A 16,770-nucleotide genomic window follows, 5' to 3' on the forward strand; every position below is an offset into this window, starting at 1 on the left:
ATTATTCTCTTGACTTTGACTCAGTTTTCATTTCTGTTATTTTGAATATCTTGAGCAGTTCCTGTCTTATTTCTCAGTATGTCAGATATTTACATTCTTAGAAGGATGCTTAAATTTTTCTTTGGAGAAAGACAAATTCCCCTTCCTTCTGTTTACCTCCCATCCTTCTCTACTTAATCTTTTACTCTAAAAGACAAGGGAGAGGGGAGCTCCTCCAGCTCTTAAAATTTTAAGTTATAATAAATTGCATATACCCACCATAGTCTTAGGTTTAAAAAAAGAGAACCTTTCCTTACCCACCACGATCCTAAAACAGGCTTGCTACAGGTCATAGTCACCAAATGAGTTCTTACAGATTCATAGGGAAACTAACAAATTTAATTTTCTCCTGCTTTTTCTCTAGTGCACAATTCCATTAGTCCCATTTGTCTACATTCGTGGGAATACACAGCCTATTGGCTAAACTGAAAAAGATAATGCAGCCATTTAAAAGATAAAAGTAGTGAAATCCTCTCCCCTACCCCCAGCATCTTGGGCTAGGAGAAAAGTTAATGAAAAAATGCAAATGTTGAACTTTTGGTAATTTAGTTCTATTTCTTAAAATATACTTTGTGGTGGTTTCAATGTTTTATTGAGTAATAAAATTGGTTAACTGTGTTCCCACATGGGGATTTGTTCACATTAGCACACAACAGAGACAGAAGAAGGGATTGGTTTATTCATAGTCATGCTCTCCCCCCTCCCCCTCCTCCACTTCCCCATTCCTCCATCCCTCCCTTTATCCCTCTTTTCTCTCCTTCCCTCCCTCCCTCTCTCTCTCACTCATTTTTCATTTTATACCCTCTACTTCCCGTTTTGTCTCTTTATAATCTCTTGAAATTACAATCTGAAAAAAAAAGCAAAGATAAAAAGAAAACTAAACCATGAAATAAATAAGACATTTCTTCCCATGAAAATCAAATCAGTTCCTCTTTCCAGATCCTAAAAAGCCTACTTAATTAGATTTTTGCCTATATCCTGCTAAATAGCTGTGATAGGTGAACTGTGTCTACATCTCAGACTCATTCACGCTGTCTCCGTGTCCTCAGGCTGAGTGTTTCCCCTTCCTATTGGACCCTTTTATTCCCGCAGGGAGATGTTTTGTAACTGTCTATCCTTCCGCTTTAGCAACTTTGTCTATAAAGTTCAGTATTAAGTACATCAACCTACCAACCAGCGAATAATTATTTGATATATTTGATTTTTTAATTTGTTGTCTGTCCCTGACCCTGAAATATAAATTCCATGGGGAAGAGATTTGATGTGTTATTCAACCCCATGTCCCAGCACCGAGCAGCAGTAGCTAGCACACATAAATACCGAGTTAATATTTGTGTGTATGTGGGCACGTGTGTGTGCGTGTCTCTGTGCATGAGATAAAGAGAGAGGGATTGAGGATTATTTTTCTTTTAGCCATGTTTGTTTTGTTTTGGTCTTTGAAGAATTCACAGGGAGGACTTTTAAAGTTCATATTGCAGAATTCAGTGTTTTAAGAGTAGGCTAACCTCTTCACCATGTGTGAATAGATAAGAAGCTGTTATATTTTTCTCTTCACCACTACTGCTAATATGTTTTAGTCTTGCCTTCTAAACTGTTCTAGAACCTTCTTTAGATGCATGTGTATATCCTGTCTTTTGGGTGCATTCTTCACAGTGCTTAGCACAATTTCTGGCACCTGGTCGGTGTTTATTAAATCTTGATTAATAGCAGATTTACCCAGTATACCTGCAAGGGCTATTGACTCATAAATGAAATGTGCAATCAGGAAATTAAACGTTACGGATTATATCATTTTCATATGATTTATGTAAATATTATAATTAAGTTCTTTTTGCGATATTAATTCCAGATATAATTCCATAAGCTGAAGGCATGTAAGAATGGCAGGATAGGTTCTACATATTTGAAGATGGGAAAAAGGCCTACTCTTTCAAAAATTCACAATTCCTCCAAACAAAAAGCAACACTTAAATATTTATCTCTAATGTTGGAAAGTGCTATTTTGGTAGCACTGGGTTATGATGTGTTAGTAATTATTTACTCATCTTATCCCCTCTGCATACTTGATTCACTAGAGCATCATTTTTTTCTGAAAACCAAGATGACTTGTTTCATTTGCCCTTGAATAGCAGAGAAGCTGGAACACGACTGCTCCCTCTGCAGGGTTAACCATCAGACGGCATCCGGGTTGCTCTCCCAGGCAGTAGCCTCTGCTTAGGCTAACTCTGGACACAGACTGTGTAACCTTTCAATAATTCTTCCTCTTCCAAATAAGCAAATGCTGCTGGGGCCCTTTGCTGAAGTCAGTAGAGGAGAATCTATAGCTCCACAGATCAGCCAGAGGGAAGGTTTTCTAAGAGTAACAAATCTTTTCTGTTGCAACCTGCTTTTTCTAGAAGCTTTTTGTCATTCTGGCAGTAAACTGTTTTCCACTTGCTGCCTTAGCAACAAGACCTGAAGTCACTTTCCCCTCCAGTCTGCGGTTGATTATAAGAGCACTAACACTGTACATAGAACTGGAAGAAAATACCATACTGGCAAGACCTGCAGATTACCTGCTTCTTGTGTCAGAGAATTATTTATGTACCTTCTTAGCATCTTGTTGAAAGCAAGAGTCAAATAGGAAGTCTTGGAAGTGAATCCAGACGTTACACGGTCGCCAAGTCCCTAACAAATCCTGGAGCTGAGGTTATCGCTAGAGGACCACATTTGGCCACAGCAGAATTCTCTGGCTGCCTCAGAGAAAGAGCCGAAATGTTAAGGAGCCCTTCTTGCACTCAGTCTCAGGCTAAAGCTAGCTTCCTCAAGAGTCTCTGTTTAACCCAAGAATATGAAGTTCTCTTAGAGAGTAAAACTTTGTTTACCAAAGAATAGAATTCTGGTGGATTTAGACTTCAGTTGATCCCTTGAGAGCTCATTTAAATATTTCTTACTGAATTCAATTTTATCTTGGAGTAGAACCCACTCAGTACAGACATGGGTGAACCTGTAACTAGAGGCAAAGGTTAAGGGTTAACTCTAACCTCAAGTAGGCTGTGGTCCACCAGAACTGAAGACTAGAGAATACAGACGGATTTAAAGCAGGAACACACATGTTGCTATTTCTCTGTACCTTCTCCTTTTTCTGTACTTCCCTTAGTATGTTAAGAATGTATCGTATGTGACTTAGAAATCAAATCTGGTAGCGTCCTGACAAGAAATGACAGAAAGTTGGGTTAAGAATAGGAATCTGTACTTTTCCCAGAACAGGTGGGGAATGCTAATGACATCCTCAAAGCAAAATTCCTCTAAGTCACAGTATTATGATGTCTCTCTTTTAGGAAATGCTAATGTATTTTTCTTAAGGAATTAAAAACTACGAACTAGGGTTTGCACAGAAAAGAAACTCTTCTTTGGTTGTGGGTATCTAGACCAAACATGGGCAAAAGATTCGTTTCTTGCTGCTTCATGTATAGGTGAGTCAGGTCGAGAACATTTTAAATAGCCTTTTCTAGAGACTAGAAGCTTAAAGAAGGAAATAATACCAGAGAGCCGGATAAATCGGCAGTTAGAATGGAGTCTCCTTCTGTGGGCATAGGGACACTACTGTGGTGCCTGAAGAGGAAGGACAGGCCCCTGCCTGTGTTCTTGAAGTCTGCCCCTGTGGTGGGGGTGGGGGGGGCTGCCTCCTCTTGGAGGCACCTTATTAACATCTATAGTTAGGAATACTCTTCCAGACAACCGGCATTCTCAAAGTCTGACCCAAGAAATTTTGTATCCCGTGACCTACTCCTTAAATTTCTGTTTAATCATATTGTCCTCCGCCAAGCACTGTATTAAACACTTTGAATTCTTATCTCATCTAAATATCTCGTAAGGTTTGTGTTATTGACCTCATTTTGTAAAGAAGAAAACTGAGGTTCAAAAGGTTTAAGGCTTTTTCTTTTTTTTTTTTTTTTACCTTTGGTCCAAAGTGGCAGAGCTAATTAAGTGACAGGGCTGGGCGACAAACCTGGTTCTGTTAGCGCCTTAGCCCCTAAAGCATGCTCTTCAAAATTCCGTCGTGCCTTTCAACTTGAGAGTGCTATCCTTAGAGGTTTTAGGTTTCATTTCATTAAAGAAGACAGAATCTCTTTTCACCCACAATATTACAGCTCTTGGAAACTTCTGCCTCGAAACATCCTATTGCGAACTGTGTGCGGGATCCGGTCTCCGTCAGTGACGAGAAGACAAGTAACACAGGGAAGGGAGGAGAATATTAGGAACAGGCGGTTCCGTGAGGGCTCATGTGGACAGCATTCATCCTCCTCAGAAATGGCCAATCTGTTGCTTAGCTGCCTTCCTCAGCGCTGTTTAAGTTTTAATTATCTTCCAACTGTCTGAGCTGCTGTTGAGGATCAAAGAGAACAAAGGATAGCTGCTCTCTTCTTCAGCAGTGCCCCTCTCTGCACACTGATGAAGTCACTAGCTGCCACTGCCCTTATTATCAGGTTAAATCAGAGCTGACTGTGCTTTGGAGAGATGATGCTGAACGGAGAAAAAAAAAATTTCATCTCAAACTCTCCCCCTTGTTCAAAATCTTTGGTGGCAGAGAAAATGTGAAATCTGCTCCTGTTTAGGTGTTATGACCCAGAAGCGAGTTTGGCTTTGTTTTTCACAAAAAAATAAGTGAAAAAGAGAGGGAGGACCCTCCTCCGATCGCCATCCCCATCACCTTGGATTTTCAGTAGCTCGGGTAATAAAAACTGCTCTTCTGCCTCAGGGATGCTCCATCATGAGCTCTCTGACAGAACCTAACTCTTCATCAGGGCTGGAGTCTGTGCTCGCCCCCCCTCCCTCTAGCCACTGCTCCCAGGTCCGGGCCTCTGAGTTCTCGGTGTAGAGCTCCAGGTTCCCCTTCTGGTCGCTGAAGTTGGGGGATTTGTGGCAGCCTATTTTCTTACTTGAAGGCTAGATCTTTAGTGAAGGACAGAGTCCCGTGTTAAACCACTCCTCACTGGGAAAGAGAGCATGGTGTCTTTCTTGTGACTTTGTTACCATTTTTTTAGAATGTGTATTTGAATAAGGACTTCATGCCCTTTTTGCAAATTATGCTACAATTTTGTGGAGACTTAGAAAGTATTGTAGAACCAGAATAATTAAACTTGTTATGAGCATTTACGTGTAACGGGCTAATCAAGAAGTGTGATGTACAGTGGCGAATTGCTAATTTGACCTCAGGATTATGCAGCAGAGATAACATTATCTTCATTTAAAGAGAACTTTTAATCTGGAGGCATCTCTCAGTGTCTTTCCAACCATATATATTATCGTGTTTGTTATCACAAGCACTATCATTAAGTCTGTAAAGTGTATTCCTGTATAATTTTCTGTTTTCAGTTTCTTATAATTGGGGGATGAAGGAGGGAAAGGTTGCATATTTTCTATTTTTGATATGTGCACCACAGTTAAATTTGGGAAATGATTATTATCTACAGTTGGAGAACCTGGTTCCATACAATGTTTTTTTTATAAAAAGAAAGAAAGGGAGGGAGAGGACATGACTGCATCCCCTTAAGTCAGCCTGGACTGTTAACCTTAAGAATGCCAATGGGGAAGGGCCCTATCAGTCACTTCCTGGCCCCTCTACCTTACACAGTATTAGGAGAGCTGCCTCTCCTTTGGTGGAGACGCGACCTAGGGAACAGGAGAATGATCTGATCAAATTCCCTAAACCACATTCCCTCAATTCCCTCCAAGGTTACAGACAACAGTACTCACTGTCACGACCATGAGCAGTTGAAAATGCAATGCTGGTTGAGTTCCTGTGGGTTTAAGGAAATGGACAAAATTAGATTCAGGCCAATGTACCAGGCTTATCACACCCCTTCCTTTCCAGAAAGTCTGTAGAGACTGTCACCGCCAATGGTAAAGAGCAGCACAATTCCTGTTCCACACAGACCATTTAGAACTTATTTTACTCGAACCCCACCTACCCATCCAAAGGCAGTAGCATCAATACCTTCTGTCTGCCTTGAGGACTTGAGAGGACAGCTCAGGGCCAACCTCCTGCTTAACCAGAGGACTCTGATGAGTGCAGCTGTCGCCCTGACTCTCCGTACAGGAAGAATGGTGTCTCCCTGCAGGGGGCCTGGGCACACTAAACAGCCAGCCCAGGAGACAGCATTTCGATTGGTTATGAAGATGAGTGACCAGCTCGTGTCAAGGAGCAGATGGCTAAATGAGGTGCACCGGGAATGCCGTGAGATTCATGCTTGAAGGAACAGGAGGGAAAATAGCTCATGACATAAAAACCCCAAATATAGTCTCCTTAATGTGAATTTTTTTTAGATTGGCATTTACATTACACAGTTAACTTGGAGTGATGAGAAATGTAAGGGAATTACCGAATTAGTGAACAGCGATTAACTCAGAAGTAAAATTATATCATTGAAGTCGAAGGTGGTTTTACACAGCAGAGGAAGGATATTACTAAAACCTTGCCCGGTCTGTCATCTCCTAATTGAAATGTGTTCCTTTAATATGCCCCATCCTTCAGAGCGCATAGCTCATAATTTGGGAGAGTGTTATCACTTAATCTAGTTATTTTCCCCGGTTCTTCCTTTGCATCCCAGTAAGACAGTGTGCGGCACATTCTCCAGCGATTTGTGTGACACTCAGAAGAATGAGTTTGTCTGTTCATTAACCTGTGAACTGTCAGGTCCCTCTGGAGAGGGAAAGGAACAAGTCACTCCAAGGTTAATGCTTGTTTGTCAGAGGTGAAGCCTCTAGGGAGACACAGAGGGTGAACAGGCCAGGCTGCTCAAGACCTGCTCCGTGAAACTCCGCACTGTATGCAGACGCCAGAGCCGCATGGCCGGGAGGGGCGCTGCAGAGCTGGCTGGGTCACCTCTGGTCAGGAGAAGGCCTCCCAGCAGTCAGGTTGAAGCGGGGAGGGGAGGCGGGGGGCTGGTGTACGTATATAGCAGGCACTTTCTACAAGGATTTAGGAGCAGCGTTGAAAGAGAAAAAACTGTGAGTGGTTTTTAGTAGTTTCTGTGGATTTTTCTGTTAAACAGGATGGCAGTATTGATTTTATGCATTTGTCTCCAATGGGTGAAATTTTTCCTTGAGTTGGAGAACATCTGGTTTGGCGAGTGTCCATGCACCATTCCTAACCACAAGGAGCAGACAGAAGCCGTGCTTCTCCAGTGTGAATGTCTCATGGACATATGATTATACTGACATTCAGGGCTTGAGCTTCCACAGTACCTGGTTTGATTTTCTAGGTAAATCAAATCTAAGTTCTGCTTAATTCTCCAGAAAGTGGTATCTCCCTAATTTTGCCATCCTGCTTCTAAGCTCAGTTGGAGCTAGCCCTAAGGAGCAAATAGAGGATCTGAAGTCAAGTTCAAAGTCTTCTTTAGTTCATGCCCTGGAACACTGTATACTTGCACCATGTATCTCATTCTGTTGTCTTTGGATTGGTTGTGATGGAACCTCGTTTTCTTCAACAAATTTTCTTTTTACCCCCAGGTATATTCGAATAGTTGGGACTCACAACACAGTGAACAAGATTTTTCACATTGTGGCTTTTGAATGTATGTTCACAAACAAAACCTTCACTCTTGAGAAGGGGCTGATAGGTAAGTATTGCAATTATATATTTTTATATGTGCTAAGATATTTTGTCTTCATATATTTTGCTAGCTCATTAACTTATCTTAACCCACCTCTTAATCAGCTTTGACTAAGAACTGGTTGATTTGAATGCTTTATGGCTGAGTGACATAGGGGAAGTCTTCTATTTTTAGAAGTAGCCAAAATAATAATTCTAGTAAACATAAAAGAAAAGACTATAAATATTACACTAGGAGTTAAGAATTGAAAATGTCCTAGTGATACATTCAGATTTGCCATGTGTGGATGTGGAATGCTTATGATAGTCCAGCAAAGCCTTTTATACCAAAGGCTTTTCTATATTTAATGGTAGGTAAGATCAGAGAAGAAGTCTGTAGAATATTGATCCAATGGTCATGCTTTCCAAGGCTATGGAAGTATATTGGCCTTTAATTGGGTATGAATGGTGTGCTCTCCATGAGGCTGTCTCCTTTTCATGGATACATCCGTCCATATTTGCACTGTTTAGCCAAGTTCTTCTCAAGAAAATGCCTGTCTGTAATTTAAACAAGACCAGAATAACGAATTGTCATTGTGAAAGTCAAGTTACCTTGTGGGAAATAACTGTCTGACTGATCTTTCAAAAGAGTATTTTTAATTTTGGCTTGGTTCTTATTTGGTTGTTTTCTGTTGTGTTTTGTTCTTTTAGGTAATATTTAGTCTGGCAATGTGTGCAGTCCAGCCTAGGTCTTGACATTATAGATAGCGTGAGTGGCTTTTCCCACCCAGCTGTGCCCACGGTTTTTATACCTCTTACAAAGATCCTAGTTTGACTGACTAGATCCTCGAATCTGTCTTTACTGCAGCTTCTTTGGAAAGGGATTCTGCATGTTCAGGTGCCCCTGCCCTGGTACCTAAGACAGAATTCTTTGCCTTTACGAAGGGCTCTGCATCTCCTCTCCTTCCGAGGTCCCCTTCTTGCTGGGACACCTAACATGTTGACACATGTCCTTAAAACACGGTAATGACTAGAATGGGAAGGATGAGTGTAACTTGCAGATGTTTACTAATTCTTGGGACGGTCATAAGTCTAAATGTCCCTAAGACCTGCTGTGTCCTAAATGTAATCCTTTACTTAGGGAAATTTGGAAGAGGAATGTTAGTCAACCAGCAGGAGTAGCCATTATTCTAACGTATAGAGAAATGTTAGAGCTCAGCTAAAATAAATAATTAGGTTTTACCTTTGTTGTAGATATAACTTTTACCATCAAATATAAATGTTACTTATCGTTGTGACTTCAAAGTAATTCGAAAGTTAGCATTGCTGAAGCATTACCTGTATTTTCAAGGCTTTTAATTCCATGGGCTATGTGGAATTGTGGCGATAGATGGTTGCGGGAAGGATACATCCTTTCACCAGCCACCTGTGCTCTGTTATAGACTGTGGCCCCATAGCCTATGTGATTGTGTAGTTAGGGGCGTCCTTACTGAGGAGGCTGTTCGGAGCCCAGCCACCCTCACAGCCCGGGTGCTGTTCAGCGACTCACGTCAGCCCAGTGCACTCTGTTCTGGAAGCTGCCACATGGCAGGCACCATCTACTTCAGTCAGTGTCCCCAGGTTTGTGGACACTGTAATTATCCAAGAAATGGGTATGTTTGGTCCAAGAAGCCATTACAGGGTGAAACTCAGGATCGTTATAGTGAGGGATGCTGTTACTGGTCTGCATTTTTTGTCCAAAGTGAACTCGTCAGCATTATCAGAAGCCATAATGGTCTCAGGCATGTCAAGGGATGAAAGAAGATTGCAGCGCTGTAGGAAGCATGTTCAGTTTCTGGTCAAACACTTTTCTTGGAGCCCTGTTCTAGGACGCTCCCAGGTTTGACTGCAGAGAGCACTGCAATCATCCCCCTGTCATCGTCCCTCAACTGAATGGGAGCAATGGGGCAGGCTGGCAGGCATGTACGTGCACTTGTTGGTAGATGGCCTGCAGTGGGATCCCCTCTGGCCCTCTTCCTACCGTCTTCGCAGCTCAAAGCTGTCCCCACGCTGGGCAGACAGGGAGGTGGCGTGAGTCGTGGAGGAACACGGGGGGATTTCATTATCCTCTGTCTGACATGGCAGCTCTGCTTATCTTCAAGGGGTATTTGAAATAGGAGTGGCCGGCTTTCCATATTGATGGTCTCAGATGCATTTTGGCTGCACACAGGCCTCAGCCAGCCACTCTACAGGGACCTCCAAGAAGGGAATGGTCCTCTAATTGGGGGCACCGTGTACATCAGAATCACCTGGAGTCACCTTTAAATTGGAGCACTTAACTCCTTCCTGCATCTTGTGAAATACGCACTCCTTCCTTGAGAGGCATTGATAGACACTCCGGGTCTTCAGGGGGACAAAAAGTAAAATAATGTCATCATGAGTAACTAGTAAGGTATCAACCCTACTTTTACATTTTAAGATTCAGAACATCTCTCTTTCACAGCTCCCACTCTTTGTTCAGAGTTTAGGCTACTCCCCTTAGAGCAGTACTCTTCTTATAGGCCTCAAAATTACTTTAAAAATATTTGCGTTGGTTTGTTCTTTTTTAAAATATTTTATTTATTTATTTGAGAGAGAGAGACAGAGAGTATGAGAGAAGAGAAGGTCAGAGAGAGAAGCAGACTCCCAGTGGAGCTGGGAGTCGGATGTGGACTCGATCCCAGGACCCCGGGATCATGACCTGAGCCGAAGGCAGTTGCTTAACCAACTGAGCCACCCAGGTGCCCTGGTTTGTTTTTGTTTTTGTTTTTGTTTTTGTTTCGTTTTTAAAGATTTTATTTATTTATTTGACAGAGAGAGATCACAAGCAGTTAGGGAGGCAGGCAGAGAGAGAAGGAAGCAGGCTCTCCGCAGAGCAGAGAGCCTGATGCGGGGCTCGATCCCAGTATGCTGGGATCATGACCTAAGCCGAAGGCAGAAGCTTTAACCCACTGAGCCACCCAGGCACCCCTTGTTTTTGTTTTTAATGAGATTTTAAATGCTATTTAAAATAACAGGTATATTATTACTGACAACATATAATGATGCCAGGAAAAAATAGGCTTTGTAAGATTTTAGTCTTGTTTCCCACCAAAGGGTTTCTTTCCCACTTCTGTCGACAGCATGTCATTCTTCACGCATCTTCACTTGTACAGGTTCATGGGGAAGCCTTGGAACCCTGTGGGTTCATCTATCCCTGGGGACGGGCTTCCCACCCCCGACCCGTGACCACACTGACCAGATCTGGGTGTAAGGCCTCCCTCCCCACAGCGCTTCTCTCACCTCATCTGCTGCTGCTCCCACAGCCCCTTCTCATTGGGCGGCTGCTTGTGGATCATGTTGGGCTGTGTTCTCACCCGGGAGAGCCAGCCTGTGCTCACCGTCTCCTCGTTGTTGGGAGGCATTTATAGGAGTCCCTAACCTGCCTTACCAGTGAGGCATGGAAGGAGTACTTAGAATAGATATGACCGCGTTTTATAAACTTTTCAGTCTCCCACAGAACTCATTTGCTTTGCCTTGACACCCCAGCTTGTGATATACACATGACATTTGCCAAGTCCTTGCAGTTTTTCAGAATAATTGACAATCTTCCCTTCATGTAATCTTGTATTTAAATTCACTTCGTTGAACACCCTATTATTCAGGTAGATGGAATAGTACCCACCACTCAGCTTAAAGAATTGTTAACTCACAGACTACCTGTTTTATCTCTATGCTACCTACTTCTTTCCTATCAGGTTATTTTGACACCAATCCCCGATGATAATTTTATCATCTTATCCATAAATGTTTCAGTATATATCTCTAAAAGTAAGACTCCCTTTTATAACCATAATGACAATATCATTATAATACCCCAAAATTGAACTATAATTTTTTATGGATATTAAATATCCAGTCAGGGGTGCCTGAGTGGCTCAGTCCTTTAAGCGTCTGCCTTCGTCTCAGGTCATCATCTCAGGGTCCTGGGATTGAGCCCCGCCTTGGGCTCCCTGCTCAGTGAGGAACCTGCTTCTCCCTCTGCCTCTCCCTGCTGGTTGTGCTCTCTCACACAAACCTTCTCTCTCTCTCTCTCTCTCTCTCTCTCTCGCTCTGTCAAATAAATAAATTAAAATTATATTAAGTAAATTAAATATCCAGTCGGTGTTCAGATGTCCCTAATTGGATCAAAGTCTGGAGTGAGTTTATGTGGTTTTGGTTTGTTTTTTTTTTTTAAGATTTTATTTATTCATTAGAGCACACAAGCAGAGGGAGATGCAGAGGGAGAGGGAGAAGCAGGCTCCCTGCTGAGCTGGGAGCCCGATGTGGGGCTCCATCCCAGGACCTGGAGATCATAACCTGAGGGCAGACGCCCAACCATTTGAGCCACCCAGGCACCCCAGTTTATGTGTTTCTACAGGTTGCTTAAAACCAGAATTCAGATAAGGTCCGTATTGTTGATAAACAGTCATTATGGCTCTTAAATCTCTTTAAATCTGTAGGTTCCCTTCCCCGTGTCTATCTCTGTCTCTTTCTCTTTTTTTTTCCTTCTCTCTATTATTTGTTGAAGAAACGATTTGGTCTTTGTCCTGTAGAGTTTCTGACAGTCTAAATGTGGGAGATTAAATCCCCGTGGTAACATTTAACATGTTTCTCTGTTGTAGTTTTTTGTAACTTGGTAGATGGATTCTGATTGAATCCAATTCAAGTTCTGGGTTTTTGTTTTGTTTTGTTTCATTTTTGTTTTTTGTGAAAATGCTCCATAGGTGGTAGTATATATGTTTATTAGGAAACACAGAAGATCTTTGGTTACCTTTCTCTTTTGGCTTCCTATTCATTCAGATTATTTCCTAGATTCATTATTTCATAATTTGAAATGGCAAAATCATTATTTTCGAATTGTATCATTCTTTACTTAGTAGCTAGAAAAATCTCCTCAACACTCACTTGATAATCCTGAGGTGCAGTTTGCCAGAGAATAGAAGGATATTCCGTCTTCAAATAAAGAGGTGGTTACCCAGCATCTTCTGCAGGTGACCAGTGAGATTTTATTTGCAGGGACTGTTTGGAGAGGAAGGAAGAGGAACATTTATCACTTTCAGTTTATGGGTCTAGACAAATTGGACACGTTTTGATCACTTGCAGTTATATTATTGACATTCAAATTGTCCCCCTCTTCATACTGGTTCTTGAGTCCTTCTGACATGATCTACATAGTCATTAACACTCTTTCTAGCATGACATGACATTCCAGGTTCATTTTTGTACTTTTCCTGCCCCGATCTGCGATCAGCCATTTCTTCAAAAAGCCCTGGTTCCTTTCAGTGGGAAATGACATTTAGAAACCTCAGTGGAAGCATTTGCTACTGGGTTGGTCACTATTTCTCGGCCTTTCCGGCAGACGAAACTAAGAAATATGTGCACATTTATGTATTTATTTACTTATCATATATTTAATAGGTAAAATATATCATGAGTACATGCTGATACTTCTAATTAAAATTCAGTACACAGAGTTTTTGTTTAGCCTTTGATCAGGCAGGTCCTTTTTCCTATACTAAAAATCTTGGTGACCAGTGATACAAAACAATAATTCATTTGCTTTGTCCCCAGTACATACAATATAGTCTCAGAATTACAGTGTCAGTGCTACCATATGGTTACTGAAAATAGTTTAAGATTTCTGCAGTTATTTTGGGGGCCCTTAGGACATACCCTGCTAGAGATATATATTAAAATTACTGTGTTCTAAAGTCATCTAAAATAATTTCTCTGTATGGTCATGCCAGTATGTCAGTATATAGTTGGATTCATTTACTCCATTTTGCTTTCAGTGTTTGGAGATTACCTTTAAAGATTTTTTTGTTTTATAACTATGTAAAATATAGACATGATTCCAAAATCAAATCTACAGAAGAGCTTTATTTAGAGAAATCCACCTCTCTTCCTGTCCCTTCTACTCCTATAGGTGATCTCTTTCCCCTTTAGTTTTTTGGATTAGTCTTCTATTTTAAATAATGAAAAATAAGTAAATACATATTGTGTTATGTTATGTTATGTTATATATAACTTCTATTTTGTAATCTCCTCAATATTCTTGAATAATTGGTAGCATACTATATGCTTATACATACTTTCTTTCTTCACCTTGCCTTTTAGTACTTAACACTTCTAAAGCTAGCTATCTAGAAGGATATTATGCTTTCCTTTTTCTAGATGCATGGTACTCATTAGAATAGATGTACTATAGTTTATTTATTCAACCACTTCTCTCTTGATGGGCCATTTGGGTTGTTTTCAGTCTTCTGCTGCTACAAATTGTGCTATTGCCTTGTGCATAAGGCTTTTCCTATTTTTCCTACTATCTCTTTGGGATAGATTCTTAGGAAGGGGATTACATGGTCAGAAGGTAAATGCATGTGCAATTTTGCAAGATGTTGCCAAATTCACCTCTGTAGGGATTATACCATTTTGAAATTCTCACTGGCAATATAGGATAATGACTTTCCCCACAGCCTTGCCAGTGGAGCATATTGTCAAACTTCTGGATTTTTGCTAGTTTAATAGGTGAGAAATCGTATCTCAGTGCAGTTTTAACTGCATTTCTCTTATGAGAGAAATTGAGCATCTTTTCATATGCTTAAGGGCCATTTCCATTTTTTTCTTTTTTAAATAGTTCTTCTCTTCTTATGAGTCTTGTAGATGAATAGAGAAGATGCTTTTAGTAAGACTTGGGGGAGCAGTAAACACTTTACATTGATATTAGAGTGTGGTATTTAGCATTAGATGAGTCTGATTTCCCTTCTTAAGGTCTCCTGGTTCTTCCGGAAAACATAAGCTCTCATAAGCCCCTCTCCATCCTTGTTCTTGACTCTACTGCAGCTTAAGAGATAGTAAGCTAGAGCATGAAGCTCTAGGCTCAAAATTCAAGGCTCCTTAACCCTTTTAAAAACCAAGAAGCTGGGTACCTGGGTGGCTCGGTGGGTTAAAGCCTCTGCCTTCAGCTCAGGTCATGATCCCAGGGTTCTGGGATCGAGCCCACATCGGGCTCTCTGCTTAGCAGGGAGCCTGCTTCCTCCTCTCTCTCTGCCTACTTACAGATCTCTATCTGTCAAATAAATAAATAAAATCTTTAAAAAAAAAACAAACAAAAAACAAGAAGCTTCCATTAGCGGCTTTATGCCTTTAAGGGTTACCTCTGTGTCTGCCCGGTAGGATCCACAAAGACTTGTGGCTTTTTTGGTCGAGTTTCTTGTTAGTAATTGATGCAGGGCAACCAAAATAGGCAGCATGAGCATAGGAATTCTGCTGCCAATGCTCTGGGAACACTCACGGCGGCCGCCCCCATGGAATTGTGCTGTCTGAAGGAAAGGCCGGAGCCTGGGTTCATCTGCCACCAGAAGCAGATAGAAAAGAAGTGTTTACTTTCTTTTTCCCATCTTCCAGTCTCTCATGACTTTCTTCTACTGGTAGATCTTCACCAAAATCTAAGCTGGCAAGCTTGGGAGGTGTGGTGTTGGGAACTTTAGCCTCAGAGATACAGTGCAGAACGAAGGAGGGAACCGAGCTGAAAGCAAACACACAGACGGATGCAAAGACAGAAAGTTACAAAAGGGGCTTCAGACGGCAGGGAACTTACCCTCTGGCTCTGAGTCGCTGAGGAAGCACATTGGCCAGACTTAGAAATACGTGGAGTGGAGAACAGCAGACCAAAGGCACAGCAGAGTGGAGAAAGGTGAAATATTTAGTTGGGCTTAGATGGAATGAACATATTTCTTGCCTAGTCAGATAAGGCTTCGTGAAGAATGATATTTTGAGCTGGGCCTTGAAGAATTCAGTAAACTGTACAGAGCATTACAAAAGTGCCAGTTTACATGGCAACAAAAATGGCCAATACTTTGTCCCCTCAGAAGAGCTGGAAGCAGGAAATGGAAATCGGTGGTCTGTAGTTGCTACTGTCATTTCTACAAGTTTTTTGAATTTGTAGCAGTGTGTTTAGAATTCGGTAAAGTTCCCGGGGAAATAAATAGAAATCTGTGCTGTGAAGGGCTTTTGGCATCCCCTGAACTAAGGATATGACTTCTGCGCTTTGCAGCTGTGTTTAAAAAATAAGTGTCCTCTGGAGCAAAAACAGAGATTTGGGGGTGGGAGGGGCGGTTCACTAGGGGATGAAGGTGTTAGAATGTGGCGGAGAAATAAACTTGCTGGAGTGGCAGAGGAACCCTAAAGACCTAATGCAGATGGTTTCTTAAAATGACACTATTGAATCTGGACTAGTCTAGACCAAGAGGCTATGCTTTTCCCAGCCTTTTTCTCTAACCGGATATTAAGGCTGGTTCTAATTGTCAGTGAAGCTTAACTTCTTTATCTACTGTAAATTACTTGGCATTAAGCAGACATTTATTAAGAGGCTGCCAAGTGTATCTTGGGCACTAGGGATTGAAAGATACAGAGGTGTAGTTTCTGCCTTGGAGGATTGTATGAGCTAATGGAGGAGAAAGACACTTAAATAGAAGGTGACAACACAGTAAAATAGGTCATCTGTTGGGAGATTGGAGCAGATGCTGTAGGAACACTGGAACGGAGGCACCTAACCTGAGTTCAGGATGGTGTCAGGAAAGACCCCCAGTGGAGGCGAGGAATGGGCCAGTCCTTGAGCAAAGGCAGAAGGTGGAGGGTCAGGGGAGAATCATAGCAAATGGGCAACATGTGCAAAGGCCTGTTTATCTCTGACCTACTCCAGAAAAACAGTGCCCATTCCAGTGGACTACCTTGCATCTGGTGAGGGGTAGAGGGGGTTGGAGTAAGAGTGAAGTTAGCTGTGGTCTTTCCCTCTTCCCGAGGAGAAGGTTAGGCCCTATCTTCTTAGAGAACCTTAGAGTTTTAAAAAAATTCAGATAAAGTAAATGCCCCACAGTAACACAGACTATTAGATAGTTTGTTTACCTCCTACCCTAGGGAGCCTGTGTTCACTGACAGGAATGGGCTCCAGTTCTTATGTTGGGGGCAGGATGATTAGACTTGATATTAGCCAGAAGGCCGAGAAGCAATGCAGGGATCGTGAGCAAGGAACCTGCTCATCATGATTTAGGATTCTCAGTCTAGTATGTGGTCTTTTGTGTACATTTACGTTTCATTTTCCTTTATACCTGTTTGGT

At 41.7% G+C, this 16,770-nt stretch overlaps 1 protein-coding gene across 4 annotated transcripts in view; it reads left to right on the forward strand.

Annotated features, from left to right (window-relative positions):
* The window catches only part of BTBD9 (BTB domain containing 9), a 411,577-nt gene that overhangs the window by 266,739 nt on the left and 128,068 nt on the right, over window positions 1-16,770 (forward strand). For all 4 annotated transcript variants that reach the window (XM_032862306.1, XM_032862307.1, XM_032862305.1 and 1 more), the window contains exon 7: window positions 7,534-7,643. In XM_032862306.1, coding sequence (XP_032718197.1) covers window positions 7,534-7,643 — 110 coding nt within the window. The remainder of the gene's footprint in view (window positions 1-7,533; window positions 7,644-16,770) is intronic.

Source organism: Lontra canadensis, unplaced genomic scaffold, assembly GCF_010015895.1.
Source record: "Lontra canadensis isolate GAN:19392208 unplaced genomic scaffold, GSC_riverotter_1.0 scaffold23, whole genome shotgun sequence".
In the NCBI taxonomy this organism is placed as follows: Eukaryota; Metazoa; Chordata; class Mammalia; order Carnivora; family Mustelidae; genus Lontra; species Lontra canadensis.